Source organism: Papaver somniferum, chromosome 9 (assembly GCF_003573695.1).
Source record: "Papaver somniferum cultivar HN1 chromosome 9, ASM357369v1, whole genome shotgun sequence".
Lineage (NCBI taxonomy): Eukaryota > Viridiplantae > Streptophyta > Magnoliopsida > Ranunculales > Papaveraceae > Papaver > Papaver somniferum.
The window spans coordinates 64699507-64713481 of NC_039366.1; the positions used below are offsets into that span (position 1 = coordinate 64699507).

At 39.9% G+C, this 13975-nt stretch overlaps 1 protein-coding gene across 1 annotated transcript; it reads right to left on the minus strand.

Annotated features, from left to right (window-relative positions):
- Window positions 1-8096: 8096 nt before the first annotated feature.
- Window positions 8097-11767, minus strand: LOC113312041. The gene is made up of 7 exons (XM_026560813.1): window positions 11626-11767; window positions 11051-11508; window positions 10667-10920; window positions 9811-10551; window positions 9080-9683; window positions 8733-8936; window positions 8097-8648 (listed from the first exon to the last, which is right to left on the minus strand). Exons 1-7 carry the CDS (start codon window positions 11765-11767, stop codon window positions 8097-8099), a joined length of 2955 nt encoding a protein of 984 aa, XP_026416598.1.
- Window positions 11768-13975: the final 2208 nt, after the last annotated feature.

Here is a 13975-nt window from a genome sequence, read left to right on the forward strand (position 1 = left end):
ATTCTTACGATGGCTTCAATTTTAGCGGGATCGACTTCAATGCCCCTCTTCGTCACCAAATATCCGAGGAACTTTCCGGAAGTGACACCAAAAGTGCACTTCTCTGGGTTTACCTTCATGTTGTGCACTCATTGCTTGGAAAATATCTTTTAGGTCTTGGTGATGATCTTTGCGCAGCTTGCTTTTAACGAGCATATCATCCACATATACTTCCAGCGTACTTCCAATCCATGGTTTGAAAATTGCATCCACCATTCTTTGGTAGGTTGCCCCTGCGTTTCGCAATCCAAAGGGCATTCTTACGTAGCAATAGAGGTCGTGTGGTGTATAGAATGTTGTATGTTGTTGATCCTTCTGCTAGGAATAATTGATTGTATCCAGAGTATCCATCCATGAATGACATTTCTTCGTATCCTTCAACTGCCTCAACAAGTTGGTCAATGCTTGGCAGTGGATAGCTATCTTTAGGGCAAGCCTTATTGAGGTTGGTGAAGTCGATGCATATCCTTACTCCGCCATTTTTCTTCGGTACGATGACCATGTTAGAGATCCATGTTGGGTACTTAACTTCTTTGATGAATCCTGCGTCCAGTAGTTTGCGGAGTTCCACTTCAACTGCTCGATGGTATTCTGGAGCTACTTTGCGCACCTTCTGCCTAAAAGGGGGGTACCTGGTTTTATTCGAAGTTCGTGATGAACTAACTTTGGGTCAATTCCCGGCATGTCCCCTAATTTCCAAGCAAAGATGTCCGCGTATTCCTTTAGAAGTTTGATTAGCGCGGCTTCTCTTTCTTCATCCATCAAGGTGCCTATTCTGATAATCTTCGGATTTCCCTCAGTACCTATGTTGATTTCTTTAGCTGCTTCGACAGGCGTAAACGTGGGTTTTGGTTCCCCCAAGAGAGGAACATTCTTTGATTGCTATTTGGGGCTCTCCGTCTTCTTTTGTCGCGGAGGTGCTGGCTTCTGCGCTGCCAGTGGTGCTACGTTCAGAAGGTTTTTCCGGAGATTTCTTCCAGATATGTATCTATTTTTTCCTTATTTTTGGCTCTTCGGGACTGGTGGTTTTCTTCCCGCTCGTTATTGATCTGATTCTGTAAGGTCTGACATTCGCGCAGTTACTTGGTCTCCTTTAATTTCCATGACTCCCTGGGGTGTTGGGAATCTGAGATATTGATGGTAGTTGCCGCTACTCCTTTGAGCTTGTGAACCCATCTTCTTCCGATGATGGCGTTGTAAGGTGAAGGTGCATCTACGACGCTGAATCGAGTGTCCACTTTCATGGGCCCTGCGTCTACTTGTAAGACAATGTCCCCTAGGGGCTTTGTAGCTGCGCCGTTGAATCCGTAGATGGTGTGTGTAGTAAGATGACAGCAGTTGCTCGTCGTTGAGTTCCATACGTTTGAACGTGTCATAGAACAGGACGTTGACTGAGCTTCCTCCATCGATGAGAATTTTCTTGACATTGCACCCTGCTATTGGGAGTGTGAGGACTAGAGGATCATTATGGTCTTCCATGTCTTCTTCCACATCGTCTGCATCGAAGGTCATGGGCGCGTCCATCCATTGTTCGTGCTCGTTTACCTCTTTCCCATCGATCTTATAAAGCTCACAATAATCTTCGAATTGTTTTCTCAATCTCTTCCCAATCTGGGCGGTTAGGGATGGTCCTTGAATCTCTGAACATGAAATCGTGTTGAGGGTGCGGTTGCCTTCTGGTAATTGAACCTGCTTGCCTCTCTTGGTTCTATCTTCGTTATCAATCTTCCGTATATATTGCTTCAGGTCTCCTGCGTCGATTAGTTTTTGAATCATTATCTTGAGATTTTTGCACTTTTCTGTTTGATGACCGTTGAAACAGTGGTATTCACAGTATTCCTTGGATTTTTCTGATCTAGGAGGCTGCTTTCCCTTGGACCATGGCCAATCGAAGTTCTCCCTCCCTTTGATCTCTCTCAGGATGCGCGAATAACTGGTATTCAGCTTGGTATAGACTTGATCTTCAAATTTTCGATCATCTCTTCGTCTATCATCCCTTCGTTCTTTCCTTTCTGCGTTGGGATGCTCTTCTGTGATTCCTCTTTTGGACCCGCTGGCTTGATCCACGGAATTTGTGCGTGTGGGACGTTGAGTATGAGCTCTGGGATTTTCACGCTGAATTTCTTCTAACCTTGCATGCTTTTCTATGATTATCCGGAGATCTCCTTCGGTGGTAGGGATGGTCCCGTGGATCTCAACAAACAAAGGACTCATCCTGTCCATCCCCCATTTGTAGCAGTTGATACTAACCACGGATCTACGTTGCCAATAGCTTGGAAAATCTTGTGCCATCTATCAGTATATTCTCTGATGGTCTCCTTGTATTTCATCTCCAGCGAGAATAGCTTGTCCATGCCGGTATTGACAACCTTGTTGTACATGTATGTTGCTAGAAATTTTTCTGTGAGTTGGTCGTAGGAATCGATGGAGTTTGATGGCAGGTTATCGAACCATGATAACGCGGACCCTTTTAAACTTGATGGGAAGTATCTGCACAGTATGGAGTCTTCGTTATCCCAACGGGCCATCATTCGATTATAATATCGAAGATGAGCCGCAGGATCAGTTGATCCGTCATAGCAATCGAAAGCAGGAACCGAACATTTCTGCGGTATGGAAGCCCTGGCCAAGTGTGGCGTCAGCGGGGTAGTGTTTGCTTCCTTCATCACTTGCTCTAGTCTTCCGCTCCCTGCCTAGTTTTAGCTCCTTGATTTCTGCCAGCATCTCAGCACGCAGATTTTCCATTGCGATCTGGTGCTCTTCACGAATGGTAGATTTTGCTCTTAGGAGGGTGGTACCGTCGTAGTAGTCCGAGTTCTCGGGATTGTATCAGGGTCTGATCTTTGGCTGCTCCTTGCTCCTCTTCGGTTCAATGGAATCGGGTTGTTTGCGATCACCATTCTTCTATCTTGATTAGGTGCTACAGCCTTGGAGTTAGCTTCGTCGCGTTGGTTTTCTACCTCTGCGCTATGAATGATTCTTTCCTTGAGTGTTTGGTTCTCTTGTGCTAATATCGCCACAGCATCTGCGTATGCCTTCTGGTTCTTCCTTAATTTCAGCTCGGCCATCATCTGAGCGGAATGATTTGACCCTTGATTTGGTGTTCCTGCCCGCAATGCTCATCGGCTATGGTTGTTCCTCATCCACGATCTGTATTACTGGCTCTGGTGGATCTAACCGTGCATGGGACCCCGACGGTTGTTGTGAGGGTTGACCTGCTATTAGAAGCGGTTGCTTGGTCGGAAAGGTATGTTCTGTTCGTTGGTTAAGGGCATCCCATAGAGGGGTTGTTGTATTCCTGACTCTGCTACGACTTCCTGATGTTCCTGTAGTTGAGCATTGGTTATTCTGGGAGCTCCAACTTGGATCCGCCAGCTCTTGAAGCCTGCTTTGGGCGCGGCATTTACTGCGTTTGCTGCGATGATGTTGGCATTGATGGGGGCCGTGCTTTCCGCATTATCCTGCGCCCTATCCGCTGCCTTCAGCTTTTCACCTCTCTGCTTACTCCTAGTTACCACTGGGGTTGTCCTTGGCATCTCTTTTGACGAAGCTTTTGCCTTCCCGATATCTTTGCTTTTCTCCATCTTTTAATATTTCCCTAAAAGAGAGAGAAAAAATCACGAAGACAATGGGTCCCACGTGATATCTATTAGCGTTTTGAGTTCTCAAAGGTGTAAAATCTTGAAGATACGAAAGGACCCATCTATGTAGATGACCGCAGATCTGTTCGAAGTTTTGATTTTCAAGACGTGAAAACTTAGAAAATGCATGAAAATCAGATCTACTTAGATAAACGCGGATCTGTTCAAATTTTTTTCAAGGATGTGAAAACTTAGAAAATGCATGAAAAATCAGATCTATGTAGATGACCGCAGAGCTGTTCGAAGTTTTGATTTTCAAAGACGTGAAAACTTAGAAAATGCATGAAAAATCAGATCTACTTAGATAAACGCGGATCTGTTCATAATTTTGGTTTTCAAGGATGTGAAAACTTAGAAAATGCATGAGAAATCAGATCAACTTAGATAAACGCGGATCTGTTCATAATTTTGGTTTTCAAGGATGTGAAAACTTAGAAAATGCATGAGAATCAGATCTACTTAGATAAATGCGGATCTGTTCATAATTTTGGTTTTCAAGGATGTGAAAACTTAGAAAATGCATGAGAATCAGATCTACTTAGATAAACGCAGATCTGTTCATAATTTTGGTTTTTGAAATCATGAACGGAAAAAAAAACCGTAGTGTTCCATACATCGTTATTTTAAGAAAACGAAGCCTGAAACAAGTCACAGGAGAAGATAAATATTTTACCGGGATGAAAATCCCTGTTTCTAGCGCCAGAATGTGAACACACAGATCAATGTCATCTGAGTATTCACAAACAATGCGCGCAGACTCATGACGATACAGTAAATAGGCTGCGCCTGAAGGGAATGGATTGGTTATGTCGAATCCTTGACTCAGAGTTCTAATACTCTTCCTCGTCTCATCAACTACAATCATTGTCCTTAGCTCATACAATAAGATAAATAGTGGATGAAGTATAAAATGTACGAACATGATATACCATAAGTATCGAATTGAACATATAAAGTATAAATGTATGAACATCGACGAAACAATTAACTTATATGATTCTCCCTCAGATCTATGTCTCCGGGATTGGGTTTTTCATTATATGTGTGAGGGTTACAGAAATAGTCGAATGACTTTGAGACCAATATAAGCCTTCGTAGCAGGAGGAACTTCACTTACACTTTCTCTATCTCTCTGTCTCTCTCCTATTCTCCTCAATGATTTCTGCCCCCTCTTCACTTGGGAGAGAGGGGTATTTATAGGGTGGTTACGTGGGGTCCACTTCTGAAGACCGTTATGACCTTATCTTCTTGTGTCTTGTGCCGCTTACGCAGAGGTCTTCGTGTTCTCGGTTCTCTGCGTGTTCCGTTTGAATATTCAGTGCTATCTGCGCTTCCTCCACAGGATGACTGACACGTATGCTGTTTGAGGGTATTTAATGCGGGTAGTTGAGAAGTCTGTCCGCGGTAGACAGCTGTCCTCTGTCCCTGTCTTGTCTGCGTCAGTTAGACTATCCTCAGCCGTAGATCTTAGATCTTTCTGGGGATAGGATAAAGTGACTCTTGGGTTATCCTCCAGTGCTTCACGGTGTTCTAGTGTTTCTGTCTCCTCGATCCTCTACCGTTGGATCTGGTGGGTGGTGACGCTATCTTGACAAGGCGCGTCTCTTGGCTGTCCACGTGTGATATCATTTCTTGATGCTCTCAGCCGCGTGTCCTCCACGTGTGTCTTTGTGGATACGTGGCGGAAGATGAAATGTGTACCTACACATATGTTTCATGTGAGTAACGTGTTGATGGGGCACATAGATTTCAGTTGTCCTGCCTCACTTCCCTGCTTTCTTTGGCAAGCCATAGATAGATGCTTATGTAGACAGTAAATAGTAAAAGTTTAAATGGTGTGCGGACTTCTAACCACCAGCACAGATAGCAGGTTGTTGCGGATATCTTACCCCAGGTCGGTCAAGCTCTTGTTTTGCGTTTTTAGTCTAGTTTGTCAAAAAGAAAAAGAATGATTGATGGTAGACTAGATTTTGCCCCCACTAGGCTTGGACTCATGGAATCATTGGTGTTAGTGGTTGGTTGAGTAATGAACTAATTAGGTTCTTTAACTTATTCTTAATTAGGTATTAGGATGGATAGGAGCACTAATATGGTTTTAGTTAAGTCTTTTTAGAGACCAATTGCAATCACCATAGATGGCCACCATCTTCCCAATTTGTGTTAAAGAAAGAAAAGGGGTTGTATGCATTAGATTTTGATGGTCTAGGTTTACCGACACATGGACATGTTATATAAAAGGTTTGTAATGCAATAAGCACCTCTAAATCTATAACTTTGATTGGATAGTCAAAAATGTTGCAGTGTTATATGTCTTTGCAAAGGGTGGCATCAGAACGTAGGCTTTTATGTTTGGAGCCTATCAACACCAAGTACTAAATATACTCTAATTCTATTGAACATAGGCAAGGATATATTTAGAAAGTGTGACTAGATTATCATTCGTTGAATGATTAATTCGCTTTATAATTAACCGCCCAATTTGTTAGGTGTGAGAGTTCTAAATAAATTTGACAACTGATTCAGATTTATATATTAATATTAAAAAGGTCAATTTTGTGTTTCCTCCCCCGTAAAGATAACTAATTTGTGTTTTCTTCCCAAAAAAGATTAAAATTAGTGTTTCCTCCCATTGTTACTTTTTCCATCCAACTTCCAGTTAGCTGAGTCAGCACTACTGTACATGTGGCATATATAAGTTTTATTTTACTAAATTTCCTAAAACACCCTCGTCTTCTTAATCGGTAGTTCATCTGAAATTTCTTCAGCTGATCCTGCCGGTATATCACTTGCAACAACAGAACAAAATACCCAAATTCCACAACTCAATTTAATTTACCAACAATGCACTTATCATTCTAATTTGATGTTTCTATCTAATACAAACACACATAATCACTAGATTGTACCAATTAATAATCAACCAAATATAAAACATAGAGATAATCTGTTCAAATTCATTCGATATTGATGTAACATGAAATCAATTAAAACTGGAGAACCATAAGAAACTTTTTTTACGAATTAATTAAAACCTTTTTTTTATATGAATTGGAGTAATGACGAAGAAGAACCCCAATAATTCCCTCCCATATCCAGCTTAATCCTATTCTTCTGTTTCAGTTAGATCAAGTCTGAATCACGAATCAGAAGTAAGAATCGATGTAGTTGATGGTCAAATCGATGTTGTTTTGATGGGTCGGGAAAGGATTTAAGCAAACAAAGGCGCAAAAGAAGATTGTTGTCTTTAATTGATGAAGAACACGGAAGGTTGGAGTCTGTTGGTGGCCATCATCTTTTAAATTTCTTTTTCAAATAGGTAGCAGCAACAGATCTCTTTCATCTTCAAATCAAGATCAAACCCGACATCCTCCTTTTCATCTATCCAGAAACAATCCCTACTTCATCTCTTCTTTCTTGAAAACTCAAATCCACTGCAAACCCTAGCTCTGCCATGTTGCTCTCGATCTAAAACCCTTAAAATCCGTTGAACCCATCTCTCCAGTTACTTCATTAATCTCGAACCCTCATAAATTTCTTCTTTGTTCTTTGCTGCCAACGACTCTGAATAGCAGCAAACCTATTAATTTCCATTAGCTGGTCTCTCCGAATAAAATAGATATCCAAATTCTATTACTTATCTTACAATGATCAACACCATTCGTTCGCAGATGAGGGTTGTGAGATTTAACATTTGTTTTGATCTATTCTTAGTTAAATCTCCACCATTCATTATTTCACTTTATCAACCACCGTTAGATTAAATTAGTATGGGAGGGTGTTTCTGGTACTTCCATTTACACGTGTACAATTTATGCCACGCGTGCATAGGTGTTGACTTAGCTAACAGAGGCTTGGACGGAAAAAGTAACGATGGGAGGAAACACTAATTTTAATCTTTTTGGGAAGGAAACTCAAATTAGCTATCTTTATAGGGGAAGAAACACAAAATATCCCTTTTAAAAATTATTGACAATAACACTGCATTTTTTTTTGATCGTCTAACAAGAATCTACAAACAACTAACGAGTTACACTCGAAATCATTCGGGGGAAAGCCTCTCCCAATACAGTCATCATTAAGAACTCTCACTAAACTCTCCGGAGGATTTTTAGTCCATATACCCTCTAAATCTCTTGCGGCAACAGCTTTATCAAGGGAATCAGCAACAAAATTTGACTCTTTGTAACTATGGTCGATACTCAAGACCTCGAAGGACTTCTTCATCTCCAATATGTCGTCAACTAAGCTTTTGAGGTATCATCTAGGTTCTCTCTCCAACTTGCATAATTTAACAACGTAAGTAGAATCACTCTCCACTTCCAACTTAGTAATACCAAGATCGATAACCAGCTTAATTCCGTCACGGACAACCCATAACTCAGCTTTGTGGTTGTCATTCTTGAATATGTGCTTACATTAGCAAGCAGCAAACCTTCCACTTTCATCCCGGATAACTCCTCCAGTACCTGCATTTTTAAACTCATCAGAAGATCCATCAGAATTCAATTTATGAAACCCAGTCATAGGTGGGTTCCAGGGCACCAATATCTCCTGCACATTACGATTAGGATTGGTTATCACATTGTTAACAACCAAATATTCTCCAGCACTTCTGATAGAGGTTTTCAGAATCCAAAAAGCATTAAACTTCTGGTTTTTAAAGATAGCCTTATTCCTTCCTAACCAAATATTCCATAACAAGAAAGGAAGAATATATCCCCAGTTAAGACCACCAATTTGTCCTTTAAGGTTACAAAGATCCTTAATAAAGGTAGGACTCATAAGATCAGGTTGGATCATGAATCCCAACCAATTATGAATTTTCCTCCAAATAGGCCAAACTGCATTGCAACCAAAGAACAGATGATTAATAGTTTCAGTATCATTATCAAACAGGTTATAACCAAGATGAGCACCAATACCTTTCTGATATAAAGATTCGTTCACATTCAGTTTGTTATGGCACATCTGCCAAAGAAAGATTTTAATTTTATGGGGACATTTTAGCTTCCATAAAAAACTCTAGTTAGTGTTGACAACATGACTAACAACCTTATTAGAGATAAGATAATGATAAGCTTCTTTAACACTGACCTTCCCATCCTTACCACCCTCCCAAACAGGCCTATCTCTAGTATTATGGACAATACTAAGAGGGATAGCCTTAATTTTATCAGCTATATGAGCTAAAATAAGGTTATCAACAGCATCGAGACACCAATTACCATTCTGAATAACATCTTTAACCTTCATATGCTGAATTAAAGTAACATCCACATTGGAAATAACATCTAAAGGGAGATTGTCAACTCAGGGATCATTCCAAAAGTCAACATCCTCCCTATTACTTATACTCCATCTAAAACAACCCTTTATAGCGTCTCTCCCTTTTAGAATACTCTTCCAACTAGTAGAGCTACCATTTTTGCTAGAGTTAGACCAAAAATTAGTACTTTATGATACTTAGCTTGCAGAACTTTTGAGACCGAAGAATCCAGATTCTCAAAAATTCTCCAAGCTATCTTAGTAAGCAACGCTAAGTTGTTACACTCCAAATCCCTAAGATTAAGGCCACCATAAACATTTGGAAAGCAAACCTTACTCCAACCTACATTGTGCATTTTTCTACTTTCTTTATCCCCTCCCCATAGAAAATTTCTTCTAAACCTGTTAACCTTATTAAACAGGCCCTTAGGAAGCTTAAGCATGGACATAATATGGTTAGAAACTGGATCCAGGACAGACCTAATAAGCGTGGATCTACCGGCCATATTAAGAGTCCTAACCTTCGAACCTTGAAGTCTATTTTCAATCTTTTCAGTTAAGTCAACATAAGTATTTTCACTCACCCTACCCCATTGAAGAGGTATGCCAAGATACTTACCAGGATGAGAAGCCACTTGAACCCTTAAAGCGTTCTCCATCCCTCTAGTGAAACTCCTAGACAGATTACTAGAAGTTAACAAAGTAGATTTAGTATCACTAATTCTCTGTCCGGACCAACTGCAAAATTTATCAAGAATTAGTCTCAAATTACAAGCATTTTTATAATTGGCTTTAAGAAAAATGTCACTATCATCTGAATAAAGGGAATGAGAAATGATTGGGGCCCCTCTAGCAACAGAGAAACCAACCAAATCCAATACCATGCTTGATAAGCCTAGAAAGAGCTTCAAGACATAGAATAAAGAGGAAAGGAAACATAGGCTCTCCCTGCCTAATCCCATTAGATGACAGAAAACTTTGGCTAGGGGAACCACTGATGAGAACCTGAAAAGCATACTCAACACACATCATGACCCATTGAATAAACCTTTGGTCAAAACCAATGCAGCTCCTTAATTTAGCAATCAAGGCCCAACTAATTCTATCATAAGCCTTATCAAAATCCATCTTAAACGCCATCCATCCTTTCTCACCTTTCTTGGATTTAAAAGAATGGATGATCTCATTGTAAATAACCGTAGAATCAAAAATAGATCTACCGGCTAAAAAAGTATGTTGATTTTCAGATATAATTTTGTCAAGCATAGGTCTAATTCTATTAGTGAGAATTTTTGTAATAATTTTCATGACAAAATTGCACAAACTGATAGGCCTATACTCCTTGATGCTGACAGGATTACTTTTCTTAGGAATTAAAGCAATATAGGTTTTATTAAGCCTCTTATCTAAATGGCCAAATTGGAAAAATTCATTAACAAGCCCAATGACATTTTGACTAACCTGATCCCAGTACTTTCTGAAGAAAAAACCTTGCAAACCATCGGGGCCTGGGGCTTTATGAGTCCCAAGCTGATTGATTGCCTTTTTTATCTCCATTTCTCTAACAGGGGCAATCAATCTATTGTTTTCAGACTCAATAATCACCCTAGGAAATAGAGAAGCAATCTCGTCATGATCAAAACACGTATTCGAAGAATTGAACAAATTAGAGAAATGGTTAATTAACACTATGATTTTCAATATCCTTAACATTATCTAACCATATACCCCTATCATCCTTAAGGCAGACAATAGAATTCCTATGTCTCCTAATCATAATAGCAATATGAAAGTACTTCGTGTTAAGATCACCTTCACGCAACCAAGTCACACGAGATTTCTGTTTCCAGAAAAGCTCTTCACTCCTTAACAACCTAAGGTACTCAACTAGGCAATCGGTCATACTATCTTTAGTATCCAATGAAGGATCCACATCAAAGTTAAGTTGGGCATCCACCAACTTTTGATGAGCATCCTGAATTTGTCTTTGAAGACTACCAAAAACTTGTTTATTCCAAACTCTAGTCTCCCTGCAACCTATCAACATTATTAAAGTATTGACCAGAATTTGAACCCTCTTCTCTGATGGGCCAAGCAACTCTAACCACATCATTAAAACGAGGGTCTTCAGCCCAAACAACCTCGAGTCTATAAGGGCGGGGCGTAAAAGGCTTTTTAGGATCTAGATCGATTAAAACTACTCTATGATCAGAGTTATAGTAAGGGAGATGCAATACCTGGGCCATGCTGAAACGATTGCAGAACTGGGGAGTCACAAGAACCCTATCAAGCCTCTCTTTGATGTTAGCCAAACCAACTCTTTTCTTATTCCAATTCCATCTAGGCCCATTATCTCCCAAGTCCAACAGTCCACAATTCCTCATGACATCATTCAGTTCATTTAATTGGCTACAAGTGGGTTTTCTGCCGCCTCTTTTTTCCTGAGAAGCCGCAATTGTATTCAAATCTCCCATGATCATCCATCCCTCATTGGGCACTCCAGAAATAACATTCATTTCATCCCACACCCTCTTTCTACAAACCTTATTGGTACTACCATAAACTGAAGATAACACCCAAGGCTTTTGAAATTTTGCTGTGATAACCGCGTGAATTGACCAAAGAGACTCAGAAGTAGCTTGAATGTCAATATCTGCAAAATTTCACAACAAACACATACCCGCTGAAAATCCATGAGGGTCCACTATAAAAGAATCAGTGTACCCAAGACGACTGACGATAGCAGAAGCATTTTCTTGAAGAACACGAGTCTCCAACAACGCAACAACAACAGGTTTGTGTTTCTGAATCAATTTCGTCATGACCCTAACAAAGGAAGGTCTCGAAACCCCCCTACAGTTCCACACTATTATCTTCATACCAATATTATCAGACAGAAAAGAACAAAGGGGCACCTTAAGAGGGCTTTCAGAGCATTGCTCCTTCTGCCTGCTCATTGCTAGGACTTGCTTCAAATCCAATAATGGAATGAACCTGGTAGTGAACATCCCTTAATAGTTTACTTCCAAATACAATTTGGTAGTTATTTGCATCTCGAACTGACAAAGTTCTTTTGGGCTTCTTATTGCTGTCGTTGTCTCTACCATTGGTGTCATTACTGTCTCCAGAATTGTTAATTCTAGCCACATATTTGACACGCATTCTGATTCTTCCCTCCCTTCGTCTAGAAGCTCTGCTAGGTTCTGATGCTGCCAGTTTGAAGGTGAAAACCGGATTGGCCCCAAAACTCTTCTCACTCTGTCCGAAACTCCGACAATAACACTGCATGCTAGCCCGTGGAATGCTTCAAAAAAAAAGAAAAAAAACCCTGTGGAATGTTGTATGGTAACGTGGTATCACATCTAACCGTTGGCAGTGAAAATTGGATTCCATAATTTTTATAATTTATAGTCCCTTAAATTCATGTTTTTAAAAGGTTTTCATATGCAATAACCGGATCAGGATTTATAACGTAAAACATACAGTATTAGTCGTATTAGTGAGACGGGCTTGAAACCATGTGTGGTTTTTCAGACGCGTTAGTTTCTTTGCCTAAGTTTTAACTCTTTTGGTACTGGTTAAGATCATACTTTAGTACACAAACTTTTCATTCCTGAAGTGGCAGGTCTCATCAGCAAATCTCAATCCACTCTAATTATTAGGATATGCTGGTTTGAAATCCGGAAAAGAATGGAATTTTTCTTTCAAATCTACATGTAAGAAGATGTATTATGAGAAATACAATCAAGGTACTACTGATCCTGTTATGAGGGGAGTGTGGATCAAACTTTAGAAGTTTCCAACTTTTCTTAGAGTCCAGCACTTCTTGTGGAAATGCCTTATAAACACTCTGGCCACTAGAGATAGAAATTTTTATGCTACTAATGGTGTGGAAGCTAATTGTTTCATGGGATATAAGGCGAACAAAACTGCTTCTCATATCATTATGCATTGTGACTTTGCAAGAGCTGCCTGGTTAGCCTTAGTTGGTAACATTCTTCTAGTCATAGTAGCCTCAAAGACTGGATCATTGACTGGTTCAATGATGGGATAAATGGCCACATATAAGAGTTTGTATCAACTCTCAAGCTTCTGTTGTTGCTAATACTATCCATATTACGGCTGGTAGAATAAGCAGACAAAATCTTCACTGGACTCCTCCCTTGCTATTTTTTCTTACTATGAATTGTGATGGATCTTATCTTGGATTATCTAAATTCGGTAGTATATGACTAATAATACGTAATTTCACAAGTGAACCTGTTTTTGGGTAAAAATGGTTTACTGGATAATGTGTAAAGTGGTGGAGTAGGCAGAGAGCAAATCGTCTAAACCCTTAAACAAAATTCACTACACGGGAGTGCTTTGATTTCGAGAGACCAATCTGTACGAATCTAGTCTAAACCAAGAAATGGTCGATCCAGATTCGCTTTGTAGCGTGGGAAGCTAAGAAGGCGTTTGAGATCAATGGAAATTGATTGTGGATGTATTGAACTGCTTTATAGATGATTTCTCTGTGTTGGAATAAGAGAAAGCTTTCTTATGGTATTTCTGGGATATGGCTGTCATATGACTAATATCTGATAGGATAACTTCAGTTATCCTTTTATATCATAGGTTTTGGAACCTCTATGTAGCATAGGTAGTTAACAGATTGATCCCCTGTAACTGGTGACGGTTAAAGATGAGTGAAAGAGTAGAGAAGTGGGAAATCGTGGTTGAACCAGTTCCGCTTAGCTAGGGAGACTTGGTGGTTATCAAAGCACTACTCCATTTGCTCCTTCAATTGTTAGCACGACTTACTCACTATCTCGTTGTGTATGTATTGCTACGTCGCAAGTGTTGTAGGACGCCAGACCAAAACACTAGTGAATATCCCCCTATGTGACTTTATTGGTGTCTCGAGCATGGTTAAGTCTATGAGGTAGATGTGTAATAATGCTAATGTTAGCAATTGTAGAACATTTATCCTCGATCTATCCTGTCATGAACGGTTTGAATGATGAAGCAGAGAGATAATAATATTAATT